Source organism: Cavenderia fasciculata, assembly GCF_000203815.1.
Source record: "Cavenderia fasciculata unplaced genomic scaffold Scf_ET2XIPL01COFD4-5, whole genome shotgun sequence".
Classification (NCBI taxonomy): domain Eukaryota; phylum Evosea; class Eumycetozoa; order Acytosteliales; family Cavenderiaceae; genus Cavenderia; species Cavenderia fasciculata.
The window spans coordinates 259,488-280,439 of NW_004457695.1; the positions used below are offsets into that span (position 1 = coordinate 259,488).

The 20,952-nt window shown below is 33.5% G+C and overlaps 9 protein-coding genes across 9 annotated transcripts; 5 read left to right on the plus strand and 4 right to left on the minus strand.

The window, feature by feature from the left end:
- Positions 1–272: 272 nt before the first annotated feature.
- gxcB (pleckstrin domain-containing protein) lies at positions 273–4,937 on the plus strand (the record flags this gene model as incomplete). Its single annotated transcript, XM_004355126.1, has 5 exons — positions 273–373; positions 766–2,865; positions 2,954–3,926; positions 4,016–4,390; positions 4,458–4,937. The coding sequence occupies 5 exons, from the start codon at positions 273–275 to the stop codon at positions 4,935–4,937; spliced, it is 4,029 nt and encodes a 1,342-aa protein (XP_004355178.1).
- A 226-nt stretch (positions 4,938–5,163) lies between these two features.
- Positions 5,164–6,313, minus strand: DFA_07683 (uncharacterized protein; the record flags this gene model as incomplete). The annotated part of the gene is made up of 3 exons (XM_004355127.1): positions 5,164–5,422; positions 5,494–5,765; positions 5,912–6,313. The coding sequence occupies 3 exons, from the start codon at positions 6,311–6,313 to the stop codon at positions 5,164–5,166; spliced, it is 933 nt and encodes a 310-aa protein (XP_004355179.1).
- A 1,026-nt stretch (positions 6,314–7,339) lies between these two features.
- DFA_07684 (uncharacterized protein) lies at positions 7,340–8,722 on the plus strand (the record flags this gene model as incomplete). Its single annotated transcript, XM_004355128.1, has 4 exons — positions 7,340–7,939; positions 8,014–8,097; positions 8,177–8,350; positions 8,435–8,722. 4 exons carry the CDS (start codon positions 7,340–7,342, stop codon positions 8,720–8,722), a joined length of 1,146 nt encoding a protein of 381 aa, XP_004355180.1.
- Positions 8,723–8,973: 251 nt separating this feature from the next.
- On the minus strand, positions 8,974–10,416 carry DFA_07685 (uncharacterized protein; the record flags this gene model as incomplete). The annotated part of the gene is made up of 1 exon (XM_004355129.1): positions 8,974–10,416. One exon carries the CDS (start codon positions 10,414–10,416, stop codon positions 8,974–8,976), a length of 1,443 nt encoding a protein of 480 aa, XP_004355181.1.
- Positions 10,417–10,724: 308 nt separating this feature from the next.
- DFA_07686 (patatin family protein) lies at positions 10,725–12,017 on the plus strand (the record flags this gene model as incomplete). Its single annotated transcript, XM_004355130.1, has 2 exons — positions 10,725–11,225; positions 11,295–12,017. 2 exons carry the CDS (start codon positions 10,725–10,727, stop codon positions 12,015–12,017), a joined length of 1,224 nt encoding a protein of 407 aa, XP_004355182.1.
- An 84-nt stretch (positions 12,018–12,101) lies between these two features.
- Positions 12,102–13,104, minus strand: DFA_07687 (uncharacterized protein; the record flags this gene model as incomplete). The annotated part of the gene is made up of 3 exons (XM_004355131.1): positions 12,102–12,416; positions 12,479–12,691; positions 12,754–13,104. 3 exons carry the CDS (start codon positions 13,102–13,104, stop codon positions 12,102–12,104), a joined length of 879 nt encoding a protein of 292 aa, XP_004355183.1.
- Positions 13,105–13,528: 424 nt separating this feature from the next.
- On the plus strand, positions 13,529–15,300 carry DFA_07688 (uncharacterized protein; the record flags this gene model as incomplete). Its single annotated transcript, XM_004355132.1, has 5 exons — positions 13,529–13,577; positions 13,693–14,453; positions 14,554–14,835; positions 14,899–15,092; positions 15,174–15,300. The coding sequence occupies 5 exons, from the start codon at positions 13,529–13,531 to the stop codon at positions 15,298–15,300; spliced, it is 1,413 nt and encodes a 470-aa protein (XP_004355184.1).
- A 129-nt stretch (positions 15,301–15,429) lies between these two features.
- DFA_07689 (uncharacterized protein) lies at positions 15,430–18,209 on the minus strand (the record flags this gene model as incomplete). Its single annotated transcript, XM_004355133.1, has 6 exons — positions 15,430–15,584; positions 15,680–15,828; positions 15,911–16,563; positions 16,649–17,672; positions 17,758–17,889; positions 17,989–18,209. 6 exons carry the CDS (start codon positions 18,207–18,209, stop codon positions 15,430–15,432), a joined length of 2,334 nt encoding a protein of 777 aa, XP_004355185.1.
- A 269-nt stretch (positions 18,210–18,478) lies between these two features.
- On the plus strand, positions 18,479–20,920 carry DFA_07690 (uncharacterized protein; the record flags this gene model as incomplete). The annotated part of the gene is made up of 2 exons (XM_004355134.1): positions 18,479–18,634; positions 18,698–20,920. The coding sequence occupies 2 exons, from the start codon at positions 18,479–18,481 to the stop codon at positions 20,918–20,920; spliced, it is 2,379 nt and encodes a 792-aa protein (XP_004355186.1).
- Between the last annotated feature and the right edge of the window lie 32 nt (positions 20,921–20,952).

Here is a 20,952-nt window from a genome sequence, read left to right on the forward strand (position 1 = left end):
AGGATGGATCTGGTGACCAGGACAGTACAAGAGTACATTCTGCCATTGTCATAGCCCGCATTGAGATAGTAATAATATAACCCAATGTGTGTAAGGTATGACAATGACGGAATGTACACGTTGTATCTCGGACAAGGAGCAGCTTACGATGGAACACACATCTGGAGGCTCCAATGACTAGGAGGGAGTGTCTCCAGATCTTGATTACGAGGAGACACAGCGATCACTTCTACGTACCAACATCCGTCCTTATATCGATGATTGCTAAGAAAATGTTTGTCTTTTGTTCTAAAACATTGGTTGGTGTGATGATACATACTCTAGAGATAGACACCTTGGACCACAAATACAGAAATGATAAAGAACTAGGTATGTAATATATTGTACAAGCTAACTATTGCTGAAACGATTGGGAATGGTAAAAAATAAAAGATTGAGGGAACCCAATATTAACAAATAAATAAACTTTATAACTATTATTAATAATAGTAAATGTTTGACCTAATAATGTTAACACATACAGCAAACTCCATCCAAAAAAAAAAAACAAAAATAAAATAAAATAAAAACACCAAGTGGATGATGTCTTTCCCCAACGTTTTTGTCACAGTTGTTAACACAAGTCACAAAAGTAGCCATATTTATATATCTCTCTCATCATCATCTCGTTGTAATATTATATTATAATTGTATCATAGTAGTAGTCATTTGTAGTCATCAAGCTGTATTAGCGACAACAATAACAACAAATAAATAGTATAATAGTCATCACCTGATCGATCAATCATCATCATTATCAATGGGATTCACAAGTTTCTTTTCAAAAGATAAGAAAAAGGATCAAGAAAAGGATAAAGAAAAGGAAAAGGAAAAGGATACCAAGGAGAACAAGAGACATACTATCGCACCATCAAAATCAACAACAACAACAAAGTCGACGCCTACGACAACTCCTCCTCAATCAAATAATAATAATAATGTTACTCCACCACCTCCAACAACAGCACATAGAAATACTATTGTAGGTGTATCTACTACTCCTCCAAACAACTCATCACCTGTTTCATCATCTCCTGTATCATCATCTCCTGCTGTAGTATCTCCTGTAAAGGTTGCTTCGACTTCAAATACTGCTGCTGCTGCTGCTGCCACTTCATCAGATAACACAGCACCATCAACTTCTACTTCTACTACGACTAGTACTACTTCCACAGTACCAATCTCAACCACTAACAACAACAATGTATCAACACCCTCTTCATCTTCACCCAGTACTGGAACATCTCCAAGTAAGACAACTACGACACCAGTTCTAGAGACTACTACCACTACCACTACTACTAGAACGTCACCATCTAAATCTGTTTCTTCACATACTGCTTCTCCTGCAGTCACTAGTACATCACCAAACAAGACAAATACAACTACGACACCAACACCAACACCAACACCAGTTTCAGAGACGACTAGAACATCACCATCTAAATCTGTTTCACATCCTGCACCTGCAGTAACTACAGAGACAACCAACCCTAGGGTACAACCATCTAAATCAGTCTCAAAACCAGCTCCTGTTGTTTCGAAACCAGTTGTTTCTCAACCACCAACTGCAACAGCTACAACAACCCCGACAACGTCAGTAGTAAATAACAAACCAACCTCTATCACTGCATCCACTTCAACTTCTGGATCAAAATTAGCAACCTCTGCTCCACCAGTCGTAGTCACTACCAATACTGGTGTATCTAAACCTGCACCAAAGGTTGCTCCTCAATTATCACAATCAGCACCTGCTAAAGAATCTACAACAACAACAACAACAACAACAACAACTACAACAAATACTACTGCTCCAGTTGTTGTTACTCCTCCTGTACCATTAAATAATAATAATAATCATACGATTAAATCATCAACAACTACCACAACTGCACCACCTACTACAATTGATGCACCAAAACCAAATAGTTCACAAATTACTCCATCCAATTCAAGTACAAGTTTAATCAATAGTAATGGAAGTGGTAACAACAACGGTGGTAGTAATAGTGGATTTAGAAAACATCCAACTGTGAATGTACTAACACCACAATCAAGTCCACTACAACAATCTGCATCATCTTCACCTGCCAAAGCACCATCTGTACCAAATTTAAATGATACAATTGAACAAAAGAAATTGGCCAAACAAGGTGCCATTGCGACTATGGAGACACAGGCACGAGCCTGGGTATGCGATGTACTCAAGATTGAGTTGGACGAATCACAATCATTCTTTGAACATTTTAAGAATGGTGTGTTGTTGTGTAAACTGATCAACACTATCAAACCAAACAGTGTCAGACGTATCAATGAATCTGCCATTGCCTTTAAGCAATTAGAGAATGTTCAAAATTATTTAAAGGCATGTCAGACTGTAGGAATGTTGGATGTTCATTTATTCAACTCGATCGATTTGCACGAGAACAAGGATATTGGATTGGTTATCACCAACGTGTTGGTACTTGGCAAGTTTGCAGCTAGAGTTGAGGGATACGAAGGCCCTCATCTTGCAGGCGAGCGTAAAAACATCAAAATCACAACTACACCTGCCTCTCCTCTATTTGGAGAGAGTCTCCAATTGAGTAAGGGAGGAGACAAGATATTGGCAGTCGACGAGAATGGAAAGAAAAAGTGGAGAAAATCAGTCAAACGTGTTGCACCAATGGTCACTCCACTCAACCTCGATATCTCTGCCAAAGAGGCTTTCAAATATTCACCCGAACTAGAATCATCTGCTTCACAATGGATTCAAGATGTTTTGAATCAAAAATTACCTTATCCATCTCTAAGACAATCTTTAAAAGATGGTGTTTTACTTTGCAAGTATGAACTAAAAGAAAAAAGAAAAAAAAATTAAATAATTATATTATAATGATATTAATTTTAATATTGATTGATTTAATTTTTTTAGGGTTATAAATAGAATTAAAGAAAATACTATTGCATATATTAATACTGGAAAATCAGGATTTAAACAAATGGAGAATATAGCCAATTATTTATGGGGATGTCAACAATTGGGATTAAAGAAATTGGATTTGTTTGACACTACTGATTTGTACGAAGAAAAGAACTTTAACTTGGTTATTTCCAACGTGCATGTGTTGGCCAACCACGTAGCCAAGATGCATCCAGAGGCCAAGGTGCCGGCGATTGCACAGAGCCAGTCGGGTCAGGTCTACAGCTCATTGGTACACTCGCGGTTCGGTATGCCGGGCAGCTCGTGCAACGGCGCGGGTGGCGAGCTCACCGACGAGGCCAAAGACCTCATCGCATGGATCAACGGTCACCTCGAACACGACCGTCAAGGCATCGAGCCGTGCAAAAACATTGGACATGATCTCAATAATGGTGTGGTGCTGATTCTTTTGTTGGAAGAACTGACGAGTCTCCGCGTTGGTATTTACACTCGCGACCCATCTCTACCATGGCACTTTATGCAAAACATCTCGCTTGTACTAAACTTTATGCGTGAGAATGCCACCAACTTTAATAACGGTAGTGTCAGTGCCCACGATATCTTTAATGGCAATGTCACTTCGATTGTCAACCTGCTCAGAATGATCAGAGAAAACTTTGACCGTGAACACTTTTTCAAGACCGTCCCCATTGACACGCGTCGTCACAAGGTTGTCGAGGAGATTGTTGTCACTGAGCAAACCTATGTCAAGAACCTCTCTGTCCTCTTTCAAACTCTTATCGTCCCATTGGAAGCTTTGGCCGACAGCAATGCTGGTGGTGGTATCACCCGTGACGACATTTACTCAATCTTTGGTAATTGGGAGAAAATCCTCAAACATCATGCTCTATTATTAAAAGAATTTGAAGATAGAATGGAAAATTGGATTGAATCTTCAACTTTTGGTGATATCTTTATTAAAAAAGTAAGAAAAAAATAGAAAAAAAAAGAAAAGAAAAAAGAAAAAAAATATATTAATATATTCTTCTTTTATTTTGATTTATTTTTATTTAGTGTGATTTCTTAAAAGATACATATTCACAATATATTAATAATTATGATAATTCATATTCAAGAATTAAAAGATTAAGAAAGGCAAACAAAATATTTGATGATTCTGTCAAAAACTTTGAAGTCTATCAAGACTCTACAAATGGATTGGATTTGTATAGTTATTTGATTATGCCTATTCAACGTATTCCAAGATACCTCTTATTGTTAAAAGAAGCTATAAAGTATACATCAAATTCTCATCAAGATCATAAAATGTTATCAGATGCCAAAGATAGTATTCATCAAGTTGCCAATCATGTCAATGAAAGTAAATTAATGTCTGATAATTCAAGAAAAATTGCTTCTATTCAAGATTCTATATCAAATTTGGAATTTGTAAGTAGAAATTATTAATATTATAAAATAGAATATAATTATTAATTAATTTCTTTTTTTTTTTCAGAATTTGGATGAAAATGATAGAAGATATATTAGAGAAGGATTTTTAGAAATTGAAGATACATTTAATAAGAATTCTTATTTCTTTTTGTTTAGCGACATCTTATTGTTTGTTAGATACAAACCATCAGAGGAAACTGGAAAGGAATTCAAGTTTAAGGAATCATTCCAATTGACTGAATTTAATGATGTTTGTGATATTTTATCGGATGATGAAGATGACGATGAAGACGAAGAAGAAGAAGAACTAGTACAAAAGAAAAAGAGAGTAACATTTGCAAAACCACCAAAATTCGAGATTGAAACAGAAGAGTTTAGTTTGGTTCTAATAGCAGAATCAGAAGATGAAAAGTTTGCTTGGATGGAAGATATTAGAAAATGTTTACAAGAAAATTTAATCAAAGATGAAGATCAAGTATCTGATCTTTCACTCAATGGCGACGGTCAAGGAACAAGTAGTGAAAGTGATGAACAAGAAAATTAACAAGAAAAATCAAAATGAATGACTAATAATATGTAATCCACCATTCAAAATATTACATTTAATTAAATGTGTAATCATTTTGGATGAAATGGATTTATTTATTTATTTATTAATGTACTATAATATAATATATTTAAAGAAAATAAAAAAAAACAAAACAATTTAAAAATTATTTATAAAGGGAGGGAGGGAGGGAGGGAGGGGAAGGATTGATTGTGATTATGGATTAATCCATAATTTGTTCATATTGATTTCTATGATTACTACGATTTAATCTAGATTTGATTAAATAGAATAGGAAACAAAAAATAATAGAGGCAGCAATAAAAATACTGACACCTCCAAATATCCATTCAATAGTCTTGTCATTTGGTTGTTCCAAAGTTAGAATTTGTTGAAATACATCACCACTCTTTAATGGTGTATCACTAAATATTGTCTTTACTTTACATCTACCAATATTATAATGATATGACATTGCATTTCTAAATAAAAAGAAAAATAATCATTAATTAATTATCTTTTAAAAATATTTCTTTCTAGGTCCAATACATACATGTAAATAAACTTATCAACATAACTTCTCAAATAAACTTGAATTCCTCTAATATATTGACCTGGACTTTCAAGTTCAGTGACACATGAACAATCTAAATAGGCCTTTTGGTTGTTGGTAGTTATTCTAATTGGTCGGTTGAATAGATTGTGAAAATATTGTTCATCCATTACAGTACAACTGTAATTGTAATTGAAATCATCATTTTTAAATGATGGAGTTTGATATTGTCCAACTGATTTATCAATTGGGTCACATATTATTGATGATCTCTAAAAATAGAAAATGTAAAAGAATTGAAGAAAGAAAAGAAAATGAAGAAGGAAATTAAAAGAATTAATATAGGAATAGAAGAAGAAGAAGAGTGGAGAAGAAGAAAGTTATAGTTATGGTTATGGTTCACGTGAATAATCTTTACCAATTTGCCAGTTGATAAACGAGTATTTGGTAGGTCAACTTTTGACATTAAAAAGCCTGGATATTCTATTTGTTTTGTTGTCTCATCTTCAACTATGAGGTATAGATCACTGACTAAATTTGAATGCAACCCTTTATAGGAACAAAATGTAGATGCTTCAACAAGAATGAAACCGCCGCCGCCACCACCACCTCTGTCACTACATAATATTGCACATGTCAAGTAGATGATGATGACACCAATCAGAGTATTGGTTGAGCTAGAAGAGGATGAAGAGGTCACATGACACATCGTTGGTGTTGTTGCAACCTCACCAAAACAGTCATTGGTGGTAGTAGTCTTGTTGGTGCACTTGCTCCAGTTTCCCAAACTATCGATTCTAATTCTTTTTCTAAAATTCATAGCTTTTTTAACCTAAACCTAAACTTTGACCCTAAATAAAGAAGAAGAATAAACTGTGAACAACCTATGTGATTGGCTGGCTCGAGCTTGTTTGAGGAAAAGAATCTAATGCCTGTACTATTCTTCTTGTATTCTTTTCTTTTCTTTTTTTTTTTTAAATTTTAAAATAATAAGTCGACTATGTGTGGGTGCTACCCCGACCCCGACCCACCCCAATATATTCTTCCATCATATAGTACTATGATGGCGTAGGGTGTGGTGACGACTGATACTAGTATCAGCTGCAACTCAACTTCCGACTAAAATAATAATAAAAAAATGAAAATAAAAACTGGATCCAATAAAAGTCGACCATGATTGATTTACCAATAAACCGACGACCCCCTAAAAAGTTCATTTCCTATGTTGGACAGCACAGACTTGTATGATTGGTTGTTTGTTTTTCAATTCATTTCAAAATGGGTTATATTGATCTACTATGTTATCTATTTTTGTATACTGTGTAGTCGGAACCATTGTTTGTTGTAGTCAAGATGTAATGCGGTTGGCCACCTGTGTGTCCGGTGTCTGTGGGTGTGGGTGTGGGTGTGTGGGTGTGAGTGTGTGTGTGTGTGTCATATCTTATCATCTATGTTGCATATGCTCAGTGGCCACGCATACGAATGGACACTTACATGCATTACAAGAACATTAGAACTTTCGGGTAATATGTATATGGTGCACCAATCGTCATCATAGAAGCAGAATATGAGCCAGATGCCAATTATAGATCAACAACAAACAAGTATTGACAAACCATGTCCTATTTAAACCGTCGACTACTCTTGATCTTGTTGTCATCGACTTTAACTAATAATAATAATTTATATATATATACACAAACACTACTGCTTTATTATATTTATTATATATATATATATATATATATATTCATTCACTCATAATAATAATAATCTTTTCTTTGCATTATTTGTTTTATTTTTTTTAAAAAAAGATAATTAAAACAAACAAACCAAAAAAAATAAAATGAACTCATCAACAAATCAAGACATAACATTCATAACTATTTTTAGATCAATTTATTTAAAAAGAGTTATATTTAATCATGTAGAAGAGATATCAAGACAAATAACATCATCAACATGTAAAAGATCTTGTAAAGGAAAACAATTCATTCTCCAACAACAACAACAACAAGACGTTCATTCATCACTTGACCAAATGTTAAGGGTTTATGCAATGCCCTATGACTTTATCAAACACTATTTACCAAGAGAGATTGATCAACTTGATCAAAGTAAGAGATTAAAGCATTTAAATGATTATTGTTGTCATCCCAATGCTTCGCTCCATACATTCCAACACCTCTTGCAATGGTCTCCAGATTTTGTACCAAATGCTCAATTAATGAATCGTGTTGCCGAGGTTGGTCACTTGGATATTCTAGAGTACATTCATTCATCCTATGACACCAATGTTGTCGCCTGTACCGTCGATGCTATGGATACCGCCGCTCGTTCCGGTCACATCAATGTAGTCAAGTTTTTACACAACACTCGTCAAGAAGGTGCTACTGCCAAGGCTATGAATAGAGCTGCGGCAAATGGCCACTTAGATATTGTCAAGGTATGTTGTATTAAAAAAAATACATTAAAGAGTATCCCTAGATACTAACAGTACCCATTTATTATTATTATTAGTTTTTACACCAACATCGTAGTGAAGGATGTACAAAAGATGCAATGGATTTTGCCTGTGCCAATGGTCATTTGGATGTTGTCAAGGTATGTTGTCATTCAATCAATACAATATTTTTTGAATTTATTTATTAATTTAATTATTCATTATTTCTTATTTTTATAGTTTCTAAATGAAAATCGTAGTGAAGGATGTACAACTGATGCCATGGACTTTGCCTGTGAGAATGGTCATCTTGATGTTTTATCATACCTACATTATTCTCTGTCAAGACAAGAAGGGTGTACAAAGGATGCAATGGATAATGCTTCTCAAAATGGTCACCTTGAATGTGTAAAGGTATGTAAAACTAAACCTATTTATTTATTTAACCAAATGGATGTAATTGTTTATTAATTATTTAATTTAATTATTTAATTTTAGTTTTTACATCAACATAGAAGTGAAGGAGCAACAACCAATGCAATGAATTATGCAAGTGAGAATGGTCACTTTGAAATTGTTTCCTTTTTGAATCTTAACAGATCAGAAGGATGCAGTTCAAACGCAATTTATTGGGCTCGTGAAAATGGACATGAAAAAATTGTATCATTCCTTGAACAACATGACGATCATCATTCTGGGAGTTTAAAATCATCAAAGGATTCAACTCAGCGTCGTGATAACTTTCCAATCATAACTGATCCAACCATGTTGTTACAATCATCATAATAACAATTGGATCCACCTATTCTTTTCTTTTTCAACCAAAACTTTTCACCAAAGGCGAATGATTCATATATATATAACAAAATGTATTTGAATCGATTATTGACAATACATACACATACAACAAATAATTTAATATATTTATATATCAACAACTCATCTTTCAAAAATCGGTACACCATACACATACATTTTTCATTTTTTTCCTTTCCACCACTTAATAATAATAATAAATCTATATTATTTATTTATTTTTAATCATAAATGAATGGTACAGGTATCATTGACATTGCAACAGTAATAGACATTTGAATTCTTGATTGATACATTTTAACTTGTAATTCTGGATCATCTAATGCAATATCTGGTAGGTCTGGTTCAATTCTATGGTATTTAATCTTTCCAGCTCCAACTCTATTGATCCAAGCTTGAAACCTTAGATGTGGTACCATGATTAATCTATATAAATCATCAATGGTTCCATTCATCTCTTGTGGACCTTCAACAGAGTCAGAGTATGTCTCTAGTGCATTTTTTTCGTGTGGTGGTTTTCTTCCAGTGCCAAGTGAATAAATGTAGAGTGGATTATTTGGAAACATTAACTTTGCTTCATGCAATGCTATTTCCAAAGGATTGGCAGCGATGATTGAACCTTCGATAATGTCTGATCCATTGATAGCCAAGATTGGTTTCCTGTAGCTTGGAATCGACCAACATGCCTCCAATGCAAACCTCATTGATGAGTGGGTACCTTGAATCAATGGGGTCTTCCCATCGTCAGACATTGGTTGTTCATGATAATTTTTGAAAAGAAATGGTCTGATTATTTTATCTCTTTTGTCTTTTGTAGCTGCTACTATAGCAACTTTGATTTTTGATTGTTGGCCTGGTAAAGATCGATCCAAAATATTCTCGGGTATTGGTGATGTGTCTAGGTTGAATGGTTCGTTTATATTTGAGTATTTTCTTGTATTCCACATACCAAACAGTGGACCTAGGTTCTGTGAGATATGTATTATATTCTTTTCATAGCAATGACCAACTAAATCTAAAATGGGTATCGTTCCACCAACCGATGTAGCAACGACCATATCAATCTTGAGATTATTGTGTCTTTGTAAATGTTCTTTTAATTGTTTATACATCCAAAAGAGAAGAATTGATCTTGGACCAGCTTCCATCACCACAATAATCTTTGGTTTTTGTAAGGGATCGATCGTATCTGCATAATGCTTGAAATAATCCGAGTCCAAACCACCAGCAACCTTTGGTGAAAAGTATTTTTTGAATGGATGGTCTAGTAAAACAAGACAACTACATAAAAAGGTTAACAAAATAGCTGGTAGCAGTGCGGTAATGATGTATGAAACAATAGATGAAATGGCAAAAGTTTTAAAGAAACAAAGTAAAATGAATGGTATGGCTGGTCGAAATCGTTGATATGAAGCAATGATGTAAAGGGCGAAACAATTAGCACCCAATACGATTAAAAAAGATAGTATGGGTACCAAGTATCCAAGTAGATGATTGACTATCACAACGGGTGGAATTATTACATATTTAAAAAGTAATGGGAGTACAGTAAAAATACATAATCCATAGAGTAAAACTACAATTGGGATAGATTTACGTCTACCACTTACTAGTACATCTTGTGCAGACAATATAGTTTTAAATATGAATTGTGGATCTGACATTATATATATATATAATAAATAAATTTACAAAAAGTATCTTTTCTTACTTTGATTTTTATCAATACTTTTTTTAAAAGAAGAGGTTTGTTATGATATGTTCAGATGAACATCATCATCATTATTAACCACCATCTCAACATTGCCCAATAATCTTAAAAATCTTTAGAATTGATTTTCATCGAATTTTCCCAATTGAACACGATAATTGATTTGATATAATTGGGATCTTTTTTTTTTCAATCAGGTGGGATAGATCATCAATCAAATCAGAACTTATTAACTATAATCATAATTAAATATTTATAACTATGTATTACGATATAATAACAGGAATAATAGGAATAATCATTTTAGTTTTCTTTTATATGAAAACAAAATCGGTTGATTCAAATCAACAACAGCCACTATTGATCAATGAAACTAGTACAACAACAAGTTTTGGTCCAAAAGAATTTAAAAAAAAGAAACCAACTATTCTAATAGTTACGATGGATGGTGGAGGTATGAGAGGAATCATCACAATAGGTATCCTCCAAAAATTAAAAGAATTACTTGGTACTGATATTACCAATGACTGTCACATGATGTGTGGTACTAGTACTGGGGGTCTACTATCTATTGCGAGAGCCATTGACTTGGAGTATAGTTATCTACGTGATTTCTATATTCGACTAGGTGCCAATATTTTTGGCAACCCTTTAGAAAACCTATTCAATCATGGAACCCTAGCCAATCAAGTTGAATTAAAAAAGGAACTTGAACAAATTCAATTATTAACAGGAAAAAATTTAAGCCAATTTGTTCAAAATGTATGTAATTTATATCAATTATATTAAAATCATATCAAAATCTTATAAATATTTTTTAATTTTTTCTAGAAAAAATTATTTGTTGTAGCATGTGGAAAAGAAATAGATTCAAATAGTGGATTTGAATCAGTATTAATTAAAAATTATGGTACCGAACATCAACAAATGTCAGTGGTTCAATCTTTATTGGCCACATCGGCAGCACCTTGTTACTTTCCAAGTGTCAAGATTGGTACTCAAAAGTTTATCGATGGTGGAGCCATTAACAACAATCCAACCTTTTTGGCATATATTGAAGCCAAAGAACTGTATCCACTCAAAGACTACAATTATGTGATAGTGTCACTTGGAACTGGTGGCATCGATTCAAAGGCGCCATCATTACCAAAAAAACCAAAAACCAACTCCACTCCTAAACCACCAAAGTCATTGGGAGATTCGAGTTTGGGTACTATTAATAACGTTATCGACAATGTTGGAAATGCTTCCAATAATATATCTGATAGTTCAAATGACATTCTAAAGATTGGAAATGATGTAATGAAGGGTATTGCAAACTCTCATAAACAACATTGCCATTTTATGAATTATATATCTGGTAATAATGATGGTGTTCAATACTATAGATTCAATCCGGAATTAAAAAAGTCAATCAAACTTCAAGATACTTCAAAAGAAGCATTAAAAGCAATGGATGAAGCTGTTGATAATTTCATGAAAGACCAAAAGGTTAAAGAAATGATCATTGATTTAAAGAAATCACTTTCAAAAGTTTCTCCAACTCCTGCTTAGATTTTTAAATAAATAAATAAATAAAATAAAATAAATAAACAATTCATTTAAATTCAAAGATATACAAACTATACTATACTATATTTATTCAAAAGGTGTTTCCTCTGAAGATAAATGAGAAGCAGCCACTGTTCTACCAAAGATACGTTTTTTAGTTTGGTCAAACAAATAGTTTACTCCAAAAGCTATTACACCTGGGGTATCAGGGGTTTCAACATTTCTAAAATCCTTTTTGACACCTTTTCTCCAACGCTTTACCATGGTGTGACAATTGAATAATAGTAGGTGATACCCAATTTTACCTCCTCTTCTTTTACACTCTACATAATCAGTAATGGCATGACTAATAGTCGATTCTATTTCTTGATTATTTCCTGATCTTATATCACCTCTATAAAGCTAAATAAATAAATAAATATTATTTATTTAAAAAAGAATAGTGCATACTGTGTTATAAATACCTTTGATCTACTTTTTAAAATAATATTAGCATTTGTAATTCTGATGGTTCCAAAGTTGTTCAATAGACCTTGAGATAGATCATATTTGACCCTTACAAAATCGATAAATGTATTATTCTCCTTGTTGTAGAGATAGTAATGTTCACCAGATTCAAAGGTTTCAAAATAAGTTACAATCTCGCCATGTGTTAAATCTTGTCCCAACATTATTAACTACAAAAACAAAAAGTTAGTAGTAGTAATTTGTGGTTTTTGATAAGAAAGAATATAATTACAGGTTTAGTATAAATATGTTGAAAAGAAGGTAGAGGAATAGTTTTTTTAAACAATGATTTCATTTGTACTTGAAAATGAGCTACTTTGTATAATAGGTTGTGAGCCAACAATGTTGCAATGAGTGATGCAATCAGATAGTGCAAATAGTAGAATGAGAGAGCACTAATCGATAGACACATAAACAGAGTCCTTTCAATACCAACCTTTGATTCGGAATAGGTTGGTACTCCTGATGATGATGATGATGATGATGCACCATGTCGTGGTAACCTCAAGTGACGTCCTGCCACCTGATAACTATCCTCTCTTTGTAACTCTGTACTGTAATTGTTTTGGTAAAATATATCCATTTCTATCAATATTATTCATTATATAGATATTTGATTAGGTTGATTGATCCCTATACGTCCATTGTTGTTCACCTAAATTATTGATAACAAAAAGAAAAATGATTGGGGAAAAAAACCAGACAAGATGATTGTATCGTACGCTCAAGCTGTTCTCTCCCCTTTGATATTTATATGTGTATAGTACTATACATATATATACACAATTGTTTTTGGCTCTTCTCTACATTTGGAATAAATAGTTTCTCACATAGATAGGAAGATAGTAACTACTACTACTAATAAAAATCTGCGCGTTTATATACCCAATCTGGAATGGTGGGGGATTTTATCCGAACCACTACCTGGCTCATTGACCAAGTGGTTCATACATACTCTTTAAAGTTGAGGTCTTTTTTTTTTTTAATCACAACAAAAAGAGAGAATCATGTACAACAACAAACAAATAACATTATTCACTTTATTACTTTCATTGTGTAAGATTGATCATTACTCTAGCTAAATGTCGAGGTGACAACGAGATGATGATCGATGATCTGGTCAAAAAACTAACTAAAATTTTGTTTATCTCTCTCTCTATTTGCTATGTAGTACTAGTGACAGTCTCAGTCCAGTTGGTCTCAGGACAACAATGTGAATCACAATTAAATAGTAATTCATTCTTTATTCAACCTAATCTATGTGCATGGACTGTTAGAACGGGACTAGTTGAACCACGTACCATCCGTGTCATGTCGAATGGAGATATCTTGGTGTTGGAGAAACCACCTGCCAGTCAAATAACTGTCATGTTTGATTCAAACAAGAACGGTGTGATTGATGGCAATGAGATTGCAGTACTTGCCAAACAAGCAAATTTGAACCACGGTCTAACAGTTCAAGGTGCCTATTTGTATGCTACCACTCCAACCACTGTCTATAGATGGAAGTATACACCAGGCAATAGAACTAATCTAGGTACACCAGAGACTGTAATGACTGGTGTACCTGCCAACTCTCCCAATATTATGAATGGACATTCCACTCGTACCATTGAATTTGTCAACAGTACCTCTGACGGTTTCTATCTAAGTATTGGTAGTGCAGAAAATCTTGACGCTACATCTATTCGTTCACGTGTTGTCAAATGCTCTTTTGACCTATCTGCCATTCCACAAGGTGGCTATACGTACAGTCAATGCACAGTATTTGCCGACGGATGTAGAAATGAAGTTGGTCTACGTGTAGACTCTAAAGGTAGATTATGGGGTGTTGAAAATGGTATGGATAATCTAAATAGAGCTGATATTGGTGGTGACATTCATATGGATAATCCATGTGAAGAAGTTAACATATTTACAAATGAAGGAGGTGTAAGTAGTAAAACATAAAACCAAAAAAAAAAAAAAGATATCTCTATTTAATCAAAATACTTATTCTACCTTCTTCTTCTTCTTATTCTTATTCTTTTAGTTTTATGGATACCCATATTGTTTTAGTGAAGGTAAATTAGCAGCTCCTTACGGAAAAGGTAATAGAACTCAATGGGCCGTGAGTCTGACCGACACAACTCACACGGATGTATGGTGTGACAACTCTACCAATGTTGGCAAACCAGTGTTTTGTATGCCAGCCCATGCTGCACCTCTTGACATTATGTTTAATGATCTTTCCACATTCCCACCTCCACTCAACAGAGGTGTCTTGGTTTCACATCATGGATCATGGAATAGAAAACCAACTGCTGGTTATCAAGTATGTAAATTAGATAATAATATATATATAGGCAGTTAATATTAATATTTATTTATTTCATAGGTAGTTGCAATTGATACTGATCCAACTAGTGGACTTCCTATTCAAGGAAGTTTAACCAAAGTGATTGGAGTTCCAACTGATGGAAATGAATGGAATATTAGACCTGTCAGTCTTGCCATCCTTAGACCATGTGGTGCCTATACCGAATGTTTATTATTCTCTGATGATAATACTAATTCAGTTTATGCTGTTAGGTATGTATTTAAATTAAAAGAATACATGTTAAATACATGTGATTCAATGTTATTAATTAATTAATTATTTTAAATATTTAGATCAACATTAAATGATAATACTACAACTGGATCAACAACAGGATCATCATCTATTACTACTCCATCATTATCATCATCATTGTTTATTATTATGATTGTATTATCTTGTTTGATTTTCATCAATTAAAAAAGTGTAAATAATTAAAAAAACAAATAAAGTAAATATTTATTAAAAATATTATTTAATATTGAAACTATAATAAATCGAATATATAGTACATATTTTGAACCATCCATCTAGATTACGTTGATTGAATTAATTTAATTTAATATCATGAATTGATTTGGTCAAACAACTATCAAGTTTTAAACCCTTGAGAACATCATATTGACGTTCAGATACATGTGATGCATATACATTGATCTCCTTGTCAATCCTTTGAATATCTCTTGTAAATCTTTCTTCAAAGTCTAAGTACATGAGAAATGAATAATTAAATTAATATTAATATATTTTGGTTAGATTTAAAGTATTATTTTCTTTTTATAAATCATTTGGTACATACGTTTCCAACAACTATTACCACCAGTAATGACAACATTATTTAATAAACTTGCATGTTCTGGAATGGACTTAATCAATGATAAAGTAGATTCAACAATACCAGCTGATTTAATTTGATTCAATGCTGGATCAAACAAAATTTCTGGTGCTCTAAATGAAATAAATAAATAAATAAATAAATATTAATTTGATTAAATATTTCTATTTTCTATTTTCTATTTTTTGAACATACGAAAATCTTAAAGAATCGGAAACTGAACCCTTTGAAGCATCAGCTTTATAGTCCATTGAAACTTGACACAATTCATAATATCTTTCCTTGAGTGGTTCACGTCTTGATTGGAGGAAGATCTTGGCTTCGGTACCATACTCTTGGGCACGAGCTGTGGTATAGTGAGCAATGGTACTACCAGTGACTGGGAAGGATACAACCTTGACATGCTTGCGATTAACAATACAAACAATAGAGGTAGCACCATGACCCATCATAACAACAGTTCCACTCTCGAGACCGTGTACTTGGAGCACCAAGAGAGCAGCATCCTTTACAATAAAAGAAGTACTAAACAACTTGCCGTGGAGTTGCTTCAAAAATGGAAGCTGGGTCATTTGTCCTGGACTGAGAGCCATGTGGATGGGTGAAGAGATGTTGTAACGCTCATTGAAACCTGCTGTCAAAATATGACGAATGATTTGGTAATTGGTTGTCAAACGACCAATATCAAAACAACCACCGATAACTGGAGTCTGTATTGTTCCGTGTGCCGATCTACCAATATTCCATGTCTCACGATCCATTGAACTCATAACATAATGTGGTGAATAATCTTGATGTAAACTAGCTCTTGATAAATCAGATAAATATGCTGATGAATAATTTGAATACTAAAAATCAAAATAAATCAAAATAGAATATTAATTAATTAATTAAATTTTTAAAATATTATATGTTTGTTTTTTTTTGACATACTTTGATATATTCAGAACCAAAATCAATATAGATAAACTTTCCTTTTGTAAAACTTTGAATATTCTTGACTGTTAGATACCAACATTTAGTTGGTTCAGAGGCTGGAGCAACGGTCATCTTTTTAAATCTTTGGGCAAGTGTTCCGAGGATACCCTTTTTCTTTTCAAGACGTTCTTCTTGGACATGGACATTTGGTTCTTCAAACTTAAAGGCAGAGTAAGAGTAATTCTTAATGTAGACATTCTTCCACAATGCATCCTTGGTCAATGTCTTGAAATAAGATTTGCTGGTCGATCTGAATCGTCCAATATCCGTAATAGACAACATGTTGAGAATACTAAAGAACAAGTATTCTGGTACCTTTGTAAAGTAATCATCTTCAGGTTGGAATCCTCTAATAATGATTTTAGCAGAAGTAGAGGAAGTGGCAGTTGATAGGTCATCATTTGACTTTTTAAGTTCAGTTGATGGATATTGAGCCAACATCATTTGAGCTTTGACATAGGTACTGATAGCAGTCTCCAAATCACCTTTATCCTTTTCAAAACTATCGGCGAGGAAGAAGATCTCTTTGGCCAGTTTCATATCGGCCTTTTGTTGATCGGTGAGGTTGAGACCTTGGTGAATACGCAAAAACATCATGTCGACACGCATAATGTACTTTCTGCCCGACAAGACCTCAGCACCTTCGTGGAGAGTGTCGTGGTTGAATAGGATGGCCGATCCCTTGCGTGGCTTGACCGACTCTGTCAATACATGAGTATCAAGCTCGAGAGGATTAGCTGGCAAGTAAAAGTTGGTGTGACCACCTTCAAACTCGTCGTTCAAGTAGATTTGCATCGTATAAATACTACGCTTGTTTTGTTCACTTGCATAGACAGCGTCGAGATGTGGTTTGAATCTACCTCCAGGTTCATAACGCCCAAATGTAAAACAATCATCCAATTCCAATGGAATCCAAATACCATCTTGATCGAATCCATATGGTCTAACTCCTTCAATCTCTTCTTTTTTAAAATGTTGTCTAAAAAATATTAAATATTAAAATATTAATATATTTATATTAAATCTCTATCTCTATCTCTATCTCTCTTTTTCTATTTACATACTCTAATCTCTTCCACAAGATATTTGAAAGATCTTTATTCTTTCCAATATAACGTAAATTGTTTCTGTATTCCTTTGGGAACTCCTTTTCAATTGTACGGTATCCTTTTGATTCACTTTCTTTTACATAGAAACTATAGAATAGATATAGTTAGATAGAAAGAAAGATTAATATTAAGAACTAGTGTATGTATGTGTGGTGTGTATGAGTGATAGGTTTAAAAACAACATACTCGCATTCTTCAGCTGACAACATATCATGTACCAAGAAACCATGTGATGTTTGAAGATTTAAGTCTTGTCTTGAAGTAGTACTATTGTTGTTGTTGTTGTTATCAGATGCTGAGAATAACCCAAAGTCGTTAAAGTCACTACCCGTAATGATACGGCCTTCAGGTACACTGACTGTAGCCTCTTCAACAGGTGAAGAGGTCGATGTTGTTGATGTCTCCATTTTATTTTATATAAATATATAAATATATAAATAGATATATAGATATATAGATAGATAGATAAAAAGAATATATGCACACAGCAACAATTGTATGAGGAAATGGTTAAGTTGGTTACATTGATTTTCTTGCTAATTTCTTTGCGGACCTTTCGATGAAAAGCAGATCTTATGAATTTTTGGTGGTTCACAGTTTAGGTCGAGTTCATGAAACTAGAAAGTTTATCATTAAATATTTATCACATTCCAAGTAATAATAATATTATTTTTTAATGTCAACTATAACTGATTTTGATAACAGCCTACTAAATCATATTAAACAATCAATCATCGAGTTATCATCATCATCATCAACAAGTACTTCTACAACAACAAATAGTGTTAAAAAAGATGTTCTTCTAATTATTGATGACAACCCAATCATAAAAGTAATAAGAAATAGATATTTATTATCTTGTATATTATCTAGAATACATTATGTAACACTGAAGAGTATTGAATTTGGGAGTACTACTACAACAACTGCCACAATACACGTCAACAATCATCCAACCATTTACAAATACAATCAAATCATAGATGTATGGTGGATGCTTGATAATGGGTATATCAACCTACTACACTATCGATTAGATAGAAATGACTATATACAAATGTATGGGAGAACGGAAAGAGAAGAATCGGAACTCTTGGAAAGGATCTTTCAAACAAAAGACTATGCTCTAGTTGCCAAGATGGTAGATCGATACCGACTAGTCTTTCTCACCAACAATAGTGTTGACTTGTCATGCTATAGCGGTCGTCTAGATGTATTCAAGTTAATATTGTCAATTCAGGATCCAGATAATATACCCATATCAGTTGCGGCCGTAGAGAATGCAATTAAATCTGGGTCACTTGAATTGGTTCAGTTCCTAGACACCACATTTCACGAATCATGTTCCCTATCTTGTATTAATACACGTCCGTTTTGTGAATCACACAATCAACAAATCATATCTTATTTCTTGTCCAAGATGGCTGCCAACGACACAGACAAAGAGACTACTCGTAGAAAACAAAAATCATTAGATGGATTGACTATACTTTGTACATTGGATTTTGATCTAATCAATCAATACCTTTATTGTGATGAAAGTAATTTGGAACAATCGACACTTACCAACTTTGTAATGTCTACTGTTTTCTTTTTCCTCAATTTTCACGAAAAGATTAAAGGGTATCCACATGGTGCAGTTCACTCTAGCAATCTATTGGAATATTTGGGAAATAGTCAAGAGTATATTGTCAATGTTTCCAAAATCATTCCAATCATATTTAAACGTACACCACAACAAATGCAAGTGTTGCACAACAAAATATTCAAGATTATGGAAAATATTGATAGTCAAGGACCGTTATATCAACCACTTTACAATATGCTGGTAGTCTATGAAATATTGGTCGAGAGTTTACCCGAATCATCGAGGAATGGGTCAGAGGAGAGACTGTTACACAACTTTTCAACAAGAGGAATCATCAGACTGGGTGTGACTGACAAATCGGTCTTGGCATATATTGTCGACAAGTGCCAACCGGGTCTACGACTAAAAGAACATTATAGTGTGTTTGTTGTCACACAATACACTGCACTGGACCAACTCGATGCCATCATTGCTATTGACCCAACGTTTTTACAGTATCGACTCACTCGACTACGCGTAGCCTATCATCAAGAGGTATTTGATCGTCTTGTTGAAATTGGTGTGCTTGGTAAACAGCTTATACTTCAGTATTGGGGTAATCGTGTAGGATCGTTTTGGGATTCTGCATGGATACGGTATTTAACGAAAAATGCTACCGACCAAATCAAAGGTGGTAGTTGGAAATTGGAAGGACATTCCTATGTCGATGCAAATACCATCGATATAGTCGCTCGTCTTTTAATTGAAGCTGGGGTCTCTCTTGAACCCGTCCAACAGATGCCAGGTATCCAAAATCTTTGTCAATCCAATGACAATTATCTAATCAAATATATGGTCGCAACCAACAAATGTTGTGATGTATTTGCATTGGGTGGTGCCATACTCGGTGGTAATTTCCAACTATTCGATCATCTTGCATCGATAAAAGATGTCAAACCATACAATGTAGACAAAGACATTCACTTTAACCAAACCTATATTTTATTCGCCATTGAACATCTCATTTCTCTAAATGATTTTGAAAGATTCAAAATATTTAGGAATCGTATCAATCATACAAAATTCGATGGTGAAATTCCAACTATGTGTATCAAATACTCCAACACCGAATTCTTTTCTCAACTTGTTGCCATTGACTCGTCTTGTCAAACAGAAAAGCCAAACATGATGGCATTTGCAAAACGGGTTATCAAAAAACACAACATACCATTCTTGAAGTTTATCCTCGATCGTGATGACAAAACTTATTCAACGCTAGACTTGAACCAACTATTCAGGGAAGCACTATTAAATGGCTGTGTCGAATCAATGTATAGACTAGTACATCATTCCAATACTATATTCAAAAAAGATATTGGTAAAGTTTCATCTGGTGATATTATTAATTCAATCAAACTAGGTCATCTCCCTAGTTTAGTTTATCTTTATTCTTTAAACAAATTTATCTTAAAAGACAATAATAACACAAGACATGTTGACACCAAATTACCTTTCAACAAAACATTAACTTTATTCCTAAATGAAATTTGAAATAAATGAATAAAAGATATATTATATTATAT